Genomic DNA, 14,118 nt, shown 5'->3' with positions numbered 1-14,118 from the left:
ATTGCGCAGCGCAAATCTATAAGACAATTCATGCGGAGGTAATTCACTAAAAGAATGTTCAGCAGTAATATTGTAAACATGTCTAGAAATAGGATAATATGTGTGCAACAATATACTTGCAGTAATTACTAAAAGACTTAGGAAAAACAAAATTAATAACGTCACTGTGCAATGACTACGCAGTGATTTACAGTACGCATGTCGTTTCAACTTTATCCTTCTGTTTCTTTCTCTATACAGGTCTAAGGGATACATGTCAGAGACAAATTCGACCGATTCACCTTGGAGAGGACTTAAACAATCAAATTGCCTGACTTGTTAGACCTAAGTTTTAGTTTGTATTGTTCATGGTTATTCAATTCAACCAAAGGAAGTTTAGAGTCACTCGGGGAAGACACACAAGGTGTGTCGTTTACGTCTGACGGTAGTCCATGAAATTTCTTGATATGACTTGAATGTATCCAGCCTTTTCGTCCTTCGATCTTTACGGCTGTCCTCGTCGTTAGCAATACGAGTTGAGGCGACTTCCACCTAGGATCCAGCTGAGACTTCCGATCAAAGTTCCTCACTAGAACTAAATCCCCTGGAATTACGTCATGGGGTTTCACCTCGGTGTTGTCGGGAAAGGCTGCAGCTACCTGTGAACGACAAGATTGTAGTGCAGACATCAAGGAAGCCAAGTAATCTGTCAGCATATTACAGTCAATATCAGTTATTTTGCGTGGTATAGGCGTCCCCCACATATTTGGTGGTCTACCGAAGATCACTTCATAAGGGGATAGCCCTGTTCGAGAGTGTGCTACCATTCTCATGTAAAAAAGTGCAACGGGTAAGGCTACTACCCAATCGACACCTTTCTCTCTGCATATTTTGGACAATCTAATTTTCAGGGTCTGGTTATGTCTTTCCACGAGACCTGCTGCCTCGGGGTGTCGGACACAGTGAAATTTCCACTGATAGCCTAACAAAAGTGAAACGTGTTTCATTAATTCGGATGCGAACGGCTGGCCGTTATCTGAGTAGACAACACGTGGTAAACCGTACCGTGGGAAGAATTCTCGAACTAACTGTTTGGCAGTAGTCGGGGCAGTGTAATCTGAAACCGGGTATGCCTCTGTCCAACGGGAAAGAGCACAGACAACTACGAGAACATATTTGAATCCTCGACATCGTTCCATCTGGATATAATCCATCTGGAGGACTTCAAAAGGGTGATCAGGAGGCTGAAATCCACCCTGTTCTACGGGAATGCTTTTACCTGGGTTAAACTGACAACAGATCATACAGGTACGAACTTTTTGTTTAGCTGCTGCTCGTAAATGTTTGTTGAACCAAATGTGTTGGATGCTGTCTAGCATAGCTTTTTCTCCTAGATGTGCTGGACTATGTACAGTGTTAATAACGACTTGGACCATTGAATCAGGAAGGAACCACACAGATTTTTCCTTCGTCATCCATCCTTGATCCGTTTGGATCCCTCCTAATTCAGTCCATTTCTTTATTTCGTCTGGTGTAGCAGGTGTCTGTATGTCGATTACGTCAAGAGCGGGATCCTTAACCATCATGCAATGTGTTGGTGTCGTGACTATTGTCTTTGTCATGTCGGATGTTTGAGTTTGAGCAGTCTGTTTAGCTGTTCTGTCAGCTAGATCATTGCCTTGAGAAATGATATCAGTAACTTTCGTATGAGCTTTACATTTCATAATTGATATTGCAGTGGGTAGATGTATTGCATCTAATAAGGCATGAATAAGGGGTCCGTGCTGAATGTGGGCACCGTGAGAAGTTAAATAACCTCTCTCTCACCACAGCACGCCGAAATCATGTACAACTCCGAATGCATAACGTGAATCAGTGTATATGTTGACTTTTTTATTTGTTGCTTGAATACAGGCTTGTGTCAGAGCGATGAGCTCTGCTGCTTGAGCGGACAAGGTATTTATGCAATTTGTTTCAATGATTTCAGTGTCTGTTGTGACTGCGTAAGCGGCCACTAGCTCTCCTGTACCTGTTCTCATACATGAACCATCTACATACAACGTCAGGTCTGGGTCTGACAATGGGACGTCTGTCAAATCTTGTCTGGGTTTCGTCGTGATAGTGATAACTTCAATACAATCATGTGCTAGTGGGTCTGTTCCATTTACAGGTAACAGTGTGGCAGGATTCAATGTACTACAACGTCTGATTTCTATATGTGGCTGAAACAATGTTAATTCGTAACCAGTGAGTCGTGCTATAGTCAAGTGTTGTGTTTGTGTGCGGTTCAAGAGAACCTCTACTGCATGTGGTACTTGTACTGTCAATGGATGCCCTAATACTATGGCATCGCTTTGTCTGATTGCTAAAGCTGTTGCTGCCACTGATTTCAGGCACGCAGGCAAAGCCTGAGCTACGGGATCTAATGTACTAGAAAAATAAGCACATGGTTTGTGTGATCCTGCTTGTTCCTGTGTGAGTACTGACAAGGCAGTACCTTCGCGTTCTGTAACGAAGAGTGTAAACTGTTTATTGTAACATGGTGTTGCTAAAACAGGTGCTTGGCATAAGGCTTCCTTTAGGCTTTCAAAAGCTTGTGTATGTTCCTGAGTCCAAGGGAGAACAGTCGATGTGGCTGCCTCCTGTGTTGTCAATTGAATGAGGGGTTTTGCTAGAAATGCATACTGAGGGATCCACTGCCTACAATATGAAGTGAGGCCTATGAAAGCCCGCACCTCCTTTTGTGTCTTGGGTATTGGCATATTAGCAATTAGCTGGATGCGATTTGGTGTAAGCTGCCTTCCCTCCTTGGACAGCGAGTGACCGAGGTAAACAACTCGCTGGACACAGAATTGCAGCTTAGAAGGGGACACCTTGTGCCCCTTTCCGGCCAAAAATTGTAATACCGTCAGTGAGGCTTTCTCACATTCAGGTTCGCTTCTAGCGGTGATCAGCAGATCATCGACATATTGAAGCAGGGCAGTGTTGACTGGCATGTGGATACTGTCGAGTTCTCGTTTCAGTGCTTGGCTATAAATGCTGGGGCTTTCTGTAAATCCTTGAGGTGCGCGTGTGAATTTAAAGCTTCGTCCATTTAAACTAAATCCGAACAAGTATTGGCTTTCCGGATCTATTGGGACGCTGAAGAAGGCATTCTTGAGATCAATTACAGTAAAGAATGTTGCTTCGGAATCAATGGCTGTCAGTAACGAAGAAATGTCTGGGACTACGGGGTATTGTGGTACTATGCATTTATTTAATTCGCGCAGATCAATAACCAATCGGTATACTGGCGGGGCTGTTGGATCAGTTCGTTTAAGAATCGGAATTATCGGTGAATTACATACATTGGAGTCTGTTTCCACAACCACTCCTTGGGTAATAAGCTCATCAATGATTTGTAGTAAAGCCACTACAGCATCTGGGGGTAACTTGTATTGTCGCATTCGTGGAAGTACCACTCCTGCCTTTAGTGTGACTCGATATGATGTAATGTTCATGCAACCAACATCTGTAGGGCCTTGTGCCCATAAATGTGTCGGTAAAGTCTGTAGTCGGTGATCCATGTCTCGGGACACGTAGTGCCCTTTGAAATCACGTAAAAATAATCTTACTCCTTCTGGAGAACAACATATTATAGCTCCGAGAGCTTTCAAAGTTTTTATGCCTAACAAGTTTTCTGGACATGATTTAGTAAGTAATAAATCTGTAGTTCGTGTCAAGGGACCGATCGTAAGTGGAAGAGGCTGTGTTACTTCGTTAATGATAGGTTTTCCTGAAAAACCAAGGGAAATATTCTGTGAGCCTGAGAGGGGTGCCCCTGGAACTTCACTACGTTTTATTGTTGTTCGGCTTGCCCCTGTATCGAGTAAGAATTTTCTATCTTGACCTAACAGTTCACTGTGTACATAAGGTCCTTCTTGATCTACAGGGACCTCAATAAGGGGTAAGCCAACTTCCCTCTCTAGGCTGTTTCATGAGTATCGTTGATAATCAGGATAGTCATACTGTGCGGTCTGATACATCTGTCGGGTCGTTGTTTGTGTGGCAGCAATAGGCTGCGGTGGTGGAGCTGGCATAGACTGTTGCGGAGCTGGCATGGACTGTGCATGCTGCGGAGTTCCTTGTTGATTCTGCTCCTGTCTAAGTGGCCGTGGTCTTTCTTTTGTGTTACCTATGGCGATATTATGTTTTAAAACGGGACAATCGTGTACATAATGACCTGGCTGTTTACAATAGTTGCACGTCCCTTTAACAGGACCTGTTGAAACACTGGACTGTGTTATACCCTTCTTATGACCGTCAACTGGCACTGTCTGGGAGACTAGCATTTTCATTTTCGTGTCTTTCATGCGTCTGTGTTCATGTTCTTGTTCTTCTCTAATTCTATTGTGATGGTACTGTAGCATTTGTAACATTTGTGACGGAGTGTTACCTTGCCAGGTACTCTCGAACTTCAATACTCTATTCTTAACTTGGGGCAAGGCATTTTCAACTAACTTTGTCACAAACAGATGTGGATACGACTCGCTACTTGCTTTTATTCCACTATTTATACCAAAACATTTCTCAAATCGGGAATAGAAATCACTAGTGTCTTCATCTGATTTTTGTTTACAGGCTGAGATTGCACCCCAGTCTTCCTTTTTCGTAGTTAATAAACGTGGCAGTACCTGTACTAGTAAACCTGGTAGTGCTTTGATCTTGTCCCCGAGCCCTGAACCTGGACCTCGAGCTTTTTCTTCGTTTTCTAATGCTGTCCAATCTATCTTCTGGTCTCCCACCTCCCAATCCTTTTCCTTGAGTTTTTCGTAAATGCCCGCAGGCATTAATACCTTCAATATTGTCATAATGTCGGGGTAGGTATATTCTCCCATGAGTAACATATCTTTAATTTCACGGTGGAAACCCGCTGGGTCTTTGTCATGACTGGGTACCACTTTCTTCATTTCTAAAAGTTCTATTTTAGATATGGGTGTGTATACAAACACACGTTTAAACTCATTGTCATCACCCTTTATCGGGTGCACTTCGCGTAAGGGATTCTGTCTATCCATGTAATACGTCGTTCTTTCCTTGATGGGCAGTGAGACATGTTCAGGACATACAAAAAGGATGTACTGCTTTCTGGATTCTAGTATTTCTCTAATTAACTTAGTACCGGAACCTCTCCATTTATTCGTGAGTAATTCAGTCAATATATCAGGTAAGGGACCAGGATCGGAGTGTTGGCTTTTATATAATATAAGGAGTTGTTGAATCATATAGATACCAGCTAAACGCTGTTCATCTGGGGCGAGGTTCAAAAACGTATGTGCTAGTGTATCATCACCATATTTTCCAGGACTATCAACCCAGTGAACGGCTGACCTGGCTAATTCTTGTTCGTCCATAGAATCGAGTATATGATAATCCCTTCGTTCTCGGAGTAATTTGTCAGCGGCTTGGAATGAATGTTCGGGGGACCTTATATTTATTATAGGAGTTTGGAATTTTCTGTTATTATCTGAACGTATCGGACATATCGGATCAGTAAAGCATCTAGTATTATTGCAAGATCTTCCTCTACCTACATAGGCCATGGTTTCTAACTGTCCTGTGGGCAGTTCTAGTTCTTCCTCATCCTCGGTTTGTTCTGGTTCGTCTACTGCTAATCTTTCCTCGTGTATTCGTTCTATTTCTTTGCGGATCTTTCGGCTCATAGCTACTATACATGATCGTTTATCGTGTCTCCCCTCTGATATATTCTTACCCCATGTGGTAAGAATTTGCATTTCTTCCGGATTTACCCCTGGTTGATCTTGATTTCTGATCACACAGTTTATGAGGAAACGTAACAGTTCCCCCTGTATTTCCACCTTTTGGTACTCCATGGCTCTGTTAATACTCTCAGGGTCTCGCCCTGACTGAACAAAATGATATATATTTTCTAAATGTGCAGTCATTCCTGGTAGCTTCCCTAAATATATTGCAGCTCGTCGGATACGTAATGATGCCAGCATCATTTCGTCCCCTTTTCCGGGCACAGGGTCATATCTACAGTCTATTAGAAGTTCCTTGAGCGTGTTGGGAGTTACTAGTTTGGGCGTACGTTGGTGGGCTAATTCTTGAAAGGAAAGTTTATTTGTTCTGGGTGGCGTAGAAAAAATGCTTGATGTACCTCTGGTAGCACCACCTGGGGTGCTGGATGTGAAAGGATTCGTTGAACGGGATATAGCAACCATAGGTGTGGATGCGGATGTAGAAACAGATGTGCTTGCCGGAACTTGTGTCGGAGTTTGCTGTTGCAGAGGTACAGACGAAGGAGGGTCTTGGCGTTGAACCCCCTCGGCAGGCGGTCTATGTGGCGCAACATTAGCATACGCGGGAGCTGCGTCGTCTAAATAAGAGGAAAGAAAAACATCTTCTGCGGTTCTGGGATGCCCTTTGGGATGTGCTTTTATCGGAAACAATGGGGGTGGCAAGTCTCTTGGTATCTCCGGAGAAGCCTTAGGTAGTCCTTCGGCCAGAAGAGGATACATACCATTCACAAGGGCATTTCTTTGTCTGTCTGTCTGTTCTGACTTTACTCGAGTACCTTCTTCACTTAATACACTTTCTCGAGCTTTATTTGAATTTTCCTTACTTTTCTCTTCCTGTCTGAGCGCTTTTTCTGTACGTCTGTATGATTCTTTACGCCATAATTCAATGGCATCTTTCTGTGACTGTCTAGCTTTCCTTTTCCATAATTCTTCTTCTACTTTCATAATGCAACCTGCATCCCAGGTCCCAGCTGCGGGCCACCTCTGACTTTCTGGTAATTCCTTGGTGTAGTCTACCCATAGATCAAGAAATAATATGGCGTCTAGGCCATGTTTATGATACATGAAGTACCCTGGAGTGTCCCTAGGAGGAATGGGAACAGCTTCTTCGAGTACCCCTTTTCTGGTTTTGATCTGTCTTAATTTCGAAAAGAGCGGCATATTGAGAACTGATCTGATACCTAATTTTGAACACGTTTAATACCATAAAACACAATAATGAACAGTCATTCACACCACAATATACAGAACGTATTTAAAACATTTTAACATTTAACATTTAATGAATAAACAATGATGGTCATTTAGGGAACTAGTCACTAAGCATAATACTCGATTCTAACTAGGTAAATCTGAATTATATACTAGACATACTTGATATACTGCTAAACAGTACAGATACACTGCTGAAACAGTGCAGACCGGATTTGTGTACCCAAACCCGTCTTGACCGGCACAACCTATGTGCACGTCAGAACGCCTCCCCGATAATGGTACTCACCGGGTAGCTCGGAACGGAAGGCCTCGGAACTGAACTGAACTTGAACCGGACTGGACTCGACTCGGAACTTCGGAAACTTCGGAAAACTGGTGGGCCTCTGTATACCTCGGATCTTGCTCTCTCAGCTAGGCTCTGGTCGGGATACTTCGCACTTCTCACTGCCTCGTCTGGGTGTTGATCGCAGCCTCAGTTACCCCCGCTCGGCAGGAGGGAGATACAGGAAATCCTGTGGGTACGCGTTGTTGTCCGTCCAGCTGTGACAGGAGACCGGGCCTGCAACGCACCGCCGGCGCGTGAGATGAGAAAGTGTCCCTGTTCGGGCGCCATTTATGTGGTAAATAATTTAATTACCGGGACTTAATTTGATGCGGAAAATCTATAACAATAGCTCAGTAAAATAAGAGGCAGAATCCGTGGTATTAGAGGTTCGGAACGGGCTTTATTCCAGAATCAATTTAAATTGAGGAGCTCCATATTCCATCACCACGAAGGTTCAGGAAGTGAAGAACACACTTTATTGACAAGTAATCATTTTTATACAATAGGCATTACAGTGAAACAGATGGAGGAGGCGTAACAATTGATAGTAAAGATAAAACATACATGCGTAGCAAAAGTGGGTGTAACTGGGTGTAACTAAAGAACGTCATCAGGTATGATGTCATAATAGGGTGGTTCCATGAAAGAATTTCGCAATGTCAGCAGAAATACTAGGCAGAAATGCGCGCGCAGCAGCATGACGTGTGATTGACGTGCAACTAGGGGGTGAAGGGGACTTGACATTTAGCTCTACATGTGGCGACAGAAGTCTGGAGGGTCAAGTCAACCTAATCCCGAATCATATCTAACATCCTATGTTTAAAGAACTATGTTATCCAAAAGAGAGGTCTCTTAGAGTAGAATCTTATTCTATACTGACTATACTGACTGTTAGTGCGTGTACAAGCGTCTAAGTGTCTACACTAGATGCGAGGGCCGAAATCTTCCATAGTAACAGGGCTATGAATCACTTGAAAAAATGACAGAGAAGCCGGGCCTTTTGCTCGGTAGCTGGAAGAATGTTTACTTAAACTACTAGACAGGAATGCATTGGGTAGGGAGCGGAGCAGATAATCTCGAAGGTGAAATACAGTTTTTGGCAGGCAACAGGCTGATGTCAGGCACCGTTAGCCGCGCAGAGAGTAGGACAAAGTTCATGGATACAGATGCGAGCTCAGACTGAAGCTTTCAGAGGCAGAAGGCAGAAAAAGCTTGATGGCAGAATCAGGGCCTACTTGCCTGGACTGTAAAATGGCATAAGTGAACCATATAAAGGCGGTGGCCTTTTATACTTAGGAATGGAATATCCAGCCCATTCCTGGCGGATCTGAAAGAGGACATGTTGGCGGTGGACGCACATGTGTTTGCGTCTTCATAACTGGAACTGGAGGGAACATACATGTACTTGTGATTTATACATGAAACCGTTGGGGTCCAAGATAGGGGACATAACTGACCAGAAAAATCCATATTTCCACAATCCGACATCTGCAGCCGCTTTGTTGTCGACTTCTTGCACCTTGTTTCCCCCTAGCACTATGTAAGCGGTAAAACCAGATCTCTGTGGTTTCTGCTTCAGCACCAAGGACAACCAGGACAACTCTGCACCCAGGCTTCTTCAGCCAGGTATATTCAAACTGACTGTTGTGGCTTGGTACTGAGACTCACATCACATGTACCCTCCTTGGGTTCCATGTAACTGAACCTGCTAGTGGCCGATTGTCACCACCATTTTTAACCATTGATCGCAATTCAAAGGTTCTCAGTAGTGATCTTCTGTGATTTATGTTTTCCTTTAATATCCATAATTCTGGTTACATGTATCTGATATTGTTCATTTTGGAGTCTAAATAAAAATAAAAATCTGCTTTATTTTCATAAATCAGTGTTGGAAGTCTATAGAGTTGTGTCAATTACTTATTGTCCACGTTGGTACTCTTAAATGCTTAACTAATGTTCCCCTAGTAAAGACTGACTGCTCTTTGCCACTCTACCAGGACTGAGCAAAGGATTTATTATTGTGAATCCAAGGATCATCTTTGGGGTATTATGAAACTATTGCATGGTGAAGCCTAGCCAGCATTACCACATAATACTCCACTTTGCCAATACTTGTTTTTTTCTTAAGCACTCAATGAGAGTCCATGTTTTTCCAGCTCCCTACCTTATGTACTTCTCCCACCCTTGCACTCTGTATTGTTTTCTCCCCAGTATTGCAAGCACTCTCTCGTGTGCTTATACCACTCCAAACGTGATACCTCACTCATGCTCCCTGCCTCCCCCTGCTATTTGGTGCTTTCCCTCATGCGCTGCTTTTTCCCTCCCCACCCCATACCTCGTAGTTTCCCTCAACTGCTCTTCCATTGCTCTCTAGCCCGCAGCCTTTTTTTAAAAAAAATTGGGAGGGTAGGAGAGCCAGGCAGCAAATTGCTGCTGGGCCTGCTGCATTAAAAGAAAAGCCTTTTCATGCTGCGTCATTTTCATTTTTTTTAATACACCATTATATCTAAGATCAGTAAAGAAAAGAAATGGTGCCCACATCATTTTGCATGCACACATACGCAGTGACACATGTAAATACTTCACAATGCATGTGCAAGACTAAAAAATGACTTTTTTTTTTTTTACTTTTAGCCATGTTGCACAGCATTACCAAAAGGCATTGGGAAAACCAATAAGCCCAGTCTTTTGGCTATGCCAATGTTTTCTTATGTGGACATACTAGTACAGTCAAATGTTAGATAAAATCTTATTCCCTTGCGTACTAAATTGTTGATCCTATTTGTTTTCCAGATTCCATGGTAATAAGTGCTTATTTTGAATAGTTTGTCATAAAACATAGGGCCCTCATTAACGGTGCCCCAGTAAAATGATGGCGTAATTCTGTATAGGTGTTACCAATATGGCAAGTGCAGTATTTACCGAGTCTAGTGTTACCCCATCATCACGAGTTGTCTAGCTCAAAATGAGGCATAACAAGTGGAGTTGGGGGTTCGTGTACCACGTTTCGCACATTTGCCTCTTTCCAAGCACTGCTGTTCACATTTGACCAGATTTCTCCTGCTGACATTGTAATGGTGAAAAACAGAGATGCATATAGTATTGTTTCGGTTTAGGAAAGCGGACTGCAGGTTTTGGCAAGGGTGAGAGGATTAAGACATGGTAAAAATGTAGAGATAGGAAGAGAGATAGGAATAGGATTCGGCAGAGGGTGACAGTAAGAGTGAAATTTCCCATAAAGGTTGAAGATATGAAAGAAAAAAAATCAACACAAATTTATATTTGAAATAAATGATTCGAACTAATGTTCATTTCAATGCAAGTGGGTATTTTTTGAGTCTCACCGAGGCAGCGCTTGAGCTGTCTCTGCAAGACATGCTGTATTCAGGATATGGGCTTTTAAAAGTTCCACCCATTTTCAAGGACCTCCCCTGTTACATGTGTTGTTACTCAGAGCTTGTCAGCACTATTTCAGACCAGTGCTCGTGGTTTACAGAGCTCTGTTGTAAACGGGGCTGTAAATCTTGCTCTTATCTTATCTTATGTGCTTTGAAAACCTGAAAGTGCTGTGTGAACATGCACTTTGTACTTATAGTAGTTGCTTATGAGAAGCAAGGATGGAAGTAACTGCGCCTCTTTTATTGCCAACCTTGCTTCTCGCACGCAAGGACTAGAAGAACAAAGTGCGTGTTTCCACACTTCTTGCAGGTTTTCAAAACACATATAAAAAAGGCATTGTCATTTACAATCCCAATAGCTCAAACTCTCACAATTGCAACACCTATTGCATCGGAAACACTTGTTAACCATTTGCATTCACAAAATTGATTCAAGACAAATGTTTTTCAAACCATTTCTGGGAGTGATTCATATAGAATCGTTTCCAGTTGCTTTGAGGTCCGATCCTTCTAAACAACTCTCAGATTCTAAAACCAATTTGGATTTAGAGTTTGTTTTATGAGACAGCATACGGTTTCCACATCACATACCTCCATTGCTCTGCGTGTACGGCAGCTGGGTTTTGATGTCATAGTTGGTCTCATTCGGATGATAGCCATATGACAAGTAGAGCACTAGGGGGAGCTCTTCTTCCGGTTCCACGTGAACCACCAGAGAGGCGTCAAACGAAGTGACATTAATCTGCATTGCTGTTATATTCCCCACGGCCAGCAGGGTAGTATCCTCCACTGATGTGGACCGTCTCGGCAGGATTATCTAAAGGTAAATACATATGGACATTATATATAGACATGTTTTTTATGGCTTTCATTTAAACTTAAAGCCACATATCTCCAATAATCTCTAAATGTGCGTTATATGCTTGGCCAGCAATGACCAGCAGGGCATGAACCACCCCGAAGTCTGATGGAAACGACAATTAGTCTAAATGTTTTACATTATTTAACTAACTAATTACCACTGAAAAAGAGAAGGCTGTTGCTGCATTTAGAGCGCAAGTGCAGAGACGTGTCAGTTATATATTTGTTAAGGCATTTTAAAACTTGACACTTTTCACCTAAGGGCCTTTTTCCTGAGTAACATGACCTGGAAAGTACTAATGCGCTGGGAAATGTATTAATAAATAGCAGTTATTTCCTGTTTTTTCTATATTTTATCCTCAAATAATCTGGGTATCAAGGCTCTGACTATAGCAGGTATTTTCACCATTCAGGACTGACATCGGTTCCAGGAACGGTCGGTGCAGGTAAGCGCAGTAGTGGGGGGGTGGGGGGCGGGGGGGTTGACTGACGACGATGAGGTAAAATAACTTTAAAAAAAGTAAAACACTTCCCTTGACCTCGCCACATCACCGATCTAGCGATGCGGCAAGCACAAGGTAAGTGTTTTTCTTTTTTTTAATGATAGTTTTCCTCACCAGCGTCAGTCAACTTAAGCCCCACACCCGCCACACCGCGCTTACCTGCACCAGCCCCTCCTGTTTGTTAGTATAAAATGCTGGCAATGTATGACGTTCACATAACTTAACAGAGGTTTGCACAGACACTATTTTACAATAGCTGTCAGCTCTGTAAGTAGTGTTTCATTTAAAACCAGGTACTAAAACCTTGCTGAGTTGCTTCCTTCCCACAACCAAGCTTCGGAAAGATCACAGCATGTGAACTGTTCCACCTGAAGTACTAAGAGAGGAAGAGGACAATACTTGGTACCAGGATATCCTGTTCACTCACATCCTTCTGCTTGGCAGCTGTCTTGCCCGTAAGCCTTTTTTCCCACCTAGACCCTTCCCGATTGTGGCCAGAGCTGATGAGGGGTAATACCCTGAAACCGGTCCCAGGGTGCTTGTTTCCGGTCCAGGGAGGACCTGGCTTGGTAGCTCGGTCTGAACTGTTCCCATAAGGAACAGGATGAAGACTGATTTGCATATGGCTGGGACTAAACCGGGGGTTACATGGTGAGCAAATTAACAATGGATTAAATCCAGATCTCTTGACTGGGGGTGAAAGTATGATTTATTCAGCAGTCCGTCCATCATTTGTTTGCGTAGCACTTATCACCCTAAGTGGGATGGGTATGCCCAGACATGGGTCCCTTGCTTACTGTGCCTCTGGATTCAAGATAGCCTGGCTGATGAGACGTAATACCCAGAAACGGGTCCCAGGATGCTTGTTTCAGGTCCAGGGAGGACCTGGCTGGGCAGTTCTGGCTGGACTGTTCCCATAAGGAACAGGGTCAAGAATGATTTTCATATGGCTGGGTTTAAACTGGCGGTGGCGTGGTGAGCAAAATAATGATGGATTTAACCCAGATCTCTTGACTGGGGTGAATGCATGATTTATTCCGTCCATCATTTGATATCTTCTGGCACCACTGCTCTGGGTTGTACACACTACACATTCATGACACATACCTGCACTGATTTGGGATTATTTGAAACAGGTGTAATTTTAAGGATTTGTGGGGCCCTGGGCAAGACACATTTTCTGGCCCCCTGTTCGGAACAACCTTGATTTTGATTGTCTATTTTCTGTTGATTCAAGACTCCAAGATACCAAGTCAGATGTAGTGTTAGGCAGGCAGAGGATAAGACATTTAGATAGTTAAATAGAGGTGACATAGAAAGACAAATCACTTTCCCTGTGGGGACCCTGGGCAATTGGCCACTCTGCCTATTCCTTGAAACTTCTAAGTCTGAAGTCCCTGATCTGTGTAGTAGAATGGAGTTAGGATTCAATTTTACTGAATTTCAAATTACCAGTATTTTTATCTATGTCACTCTGCTGAAGTGTAGAAAGGGTTCTCCCACAGACACATGAGCATCGAAACTGTGACCCCAGACTGAACTGCTCTGGAAAAGACAGGGCTTCTGCATGCGAGATACCTTGATTACAATATTCGTGTACACACATGAAAATATGGAATACTTTAATGCTTCATCAGCATTTTCATTATAATTGTGTGCTCTCTCAATATCGACCCCAGAATATCAATGGAATACAGTGTTGAGGACAAAATATAAAAAATCAAAAAAGAAATAATGTGTACCTAAAATGTCCTGGTGGAAACGCTACAGGCGCCAATCAGCGAAGAGTGGGAGGGGCTACGGCTGACTACAGGCACAAATGTCGCCAGCAGTGCGGGAGTAACCACTTTGAAGGTGCCACTGCCTGTGTCTAGTGCGAGCGCTTCTACCGCCTTGTTCTTTTAAATTGTGTTGCTAATTGAATCTGAATGTCACCAACTACTTGCTGCACTTAGATCTTTTAAAATTTGAATCGCACTCACCGCGCCGTTACCCGCAGTCACACCGGCTCACTCGCTTCCTGGTGGAAACGCTAC

The 14,118-nt window shown here is 43.2% G+C and overlaps 1 protein-coding gene across 1 annotated transcript in view; it reads right to left on the bottom strand.

Moving 5' to 3' along the window:
- LOC146776065 (polycystin-1-like protein 2) overlaps positions 1–14,118 on the bottom strand; it is an 865,077-nt gene that overhangs the window by 335,480 nt on the left and 515,479 nt on the right. Inside the window, exon 22 of the mRNA XM_085637447.1 lies at positions 11,310–11,535. Coding sequence (XP_085493573.1) covers positions 11,310–11,535 — 226 coding nt within the window. The remainder of the gene's footprint in view (positions 1–11,309; positions 11,536–14,118) is intronic.

Source organism: Triturus cristatus, chromosome 12 (assembly GCF_964204655.1).
Source record: "Triturus cristatus chromosome 12, aTriCri1.1, whole genome shotgun sequence".
In the NCBI taxonomy this organism is placed as follows: domain Eukaryota; kingdom Metazoa; phylum Chordata; class Amphibia; order Caudata; family Salamandridae; genus Triturus; species Triturus cristatus.
This window is presented reverse-complemented; position numbering and strand designations above follow the sequence as displayed.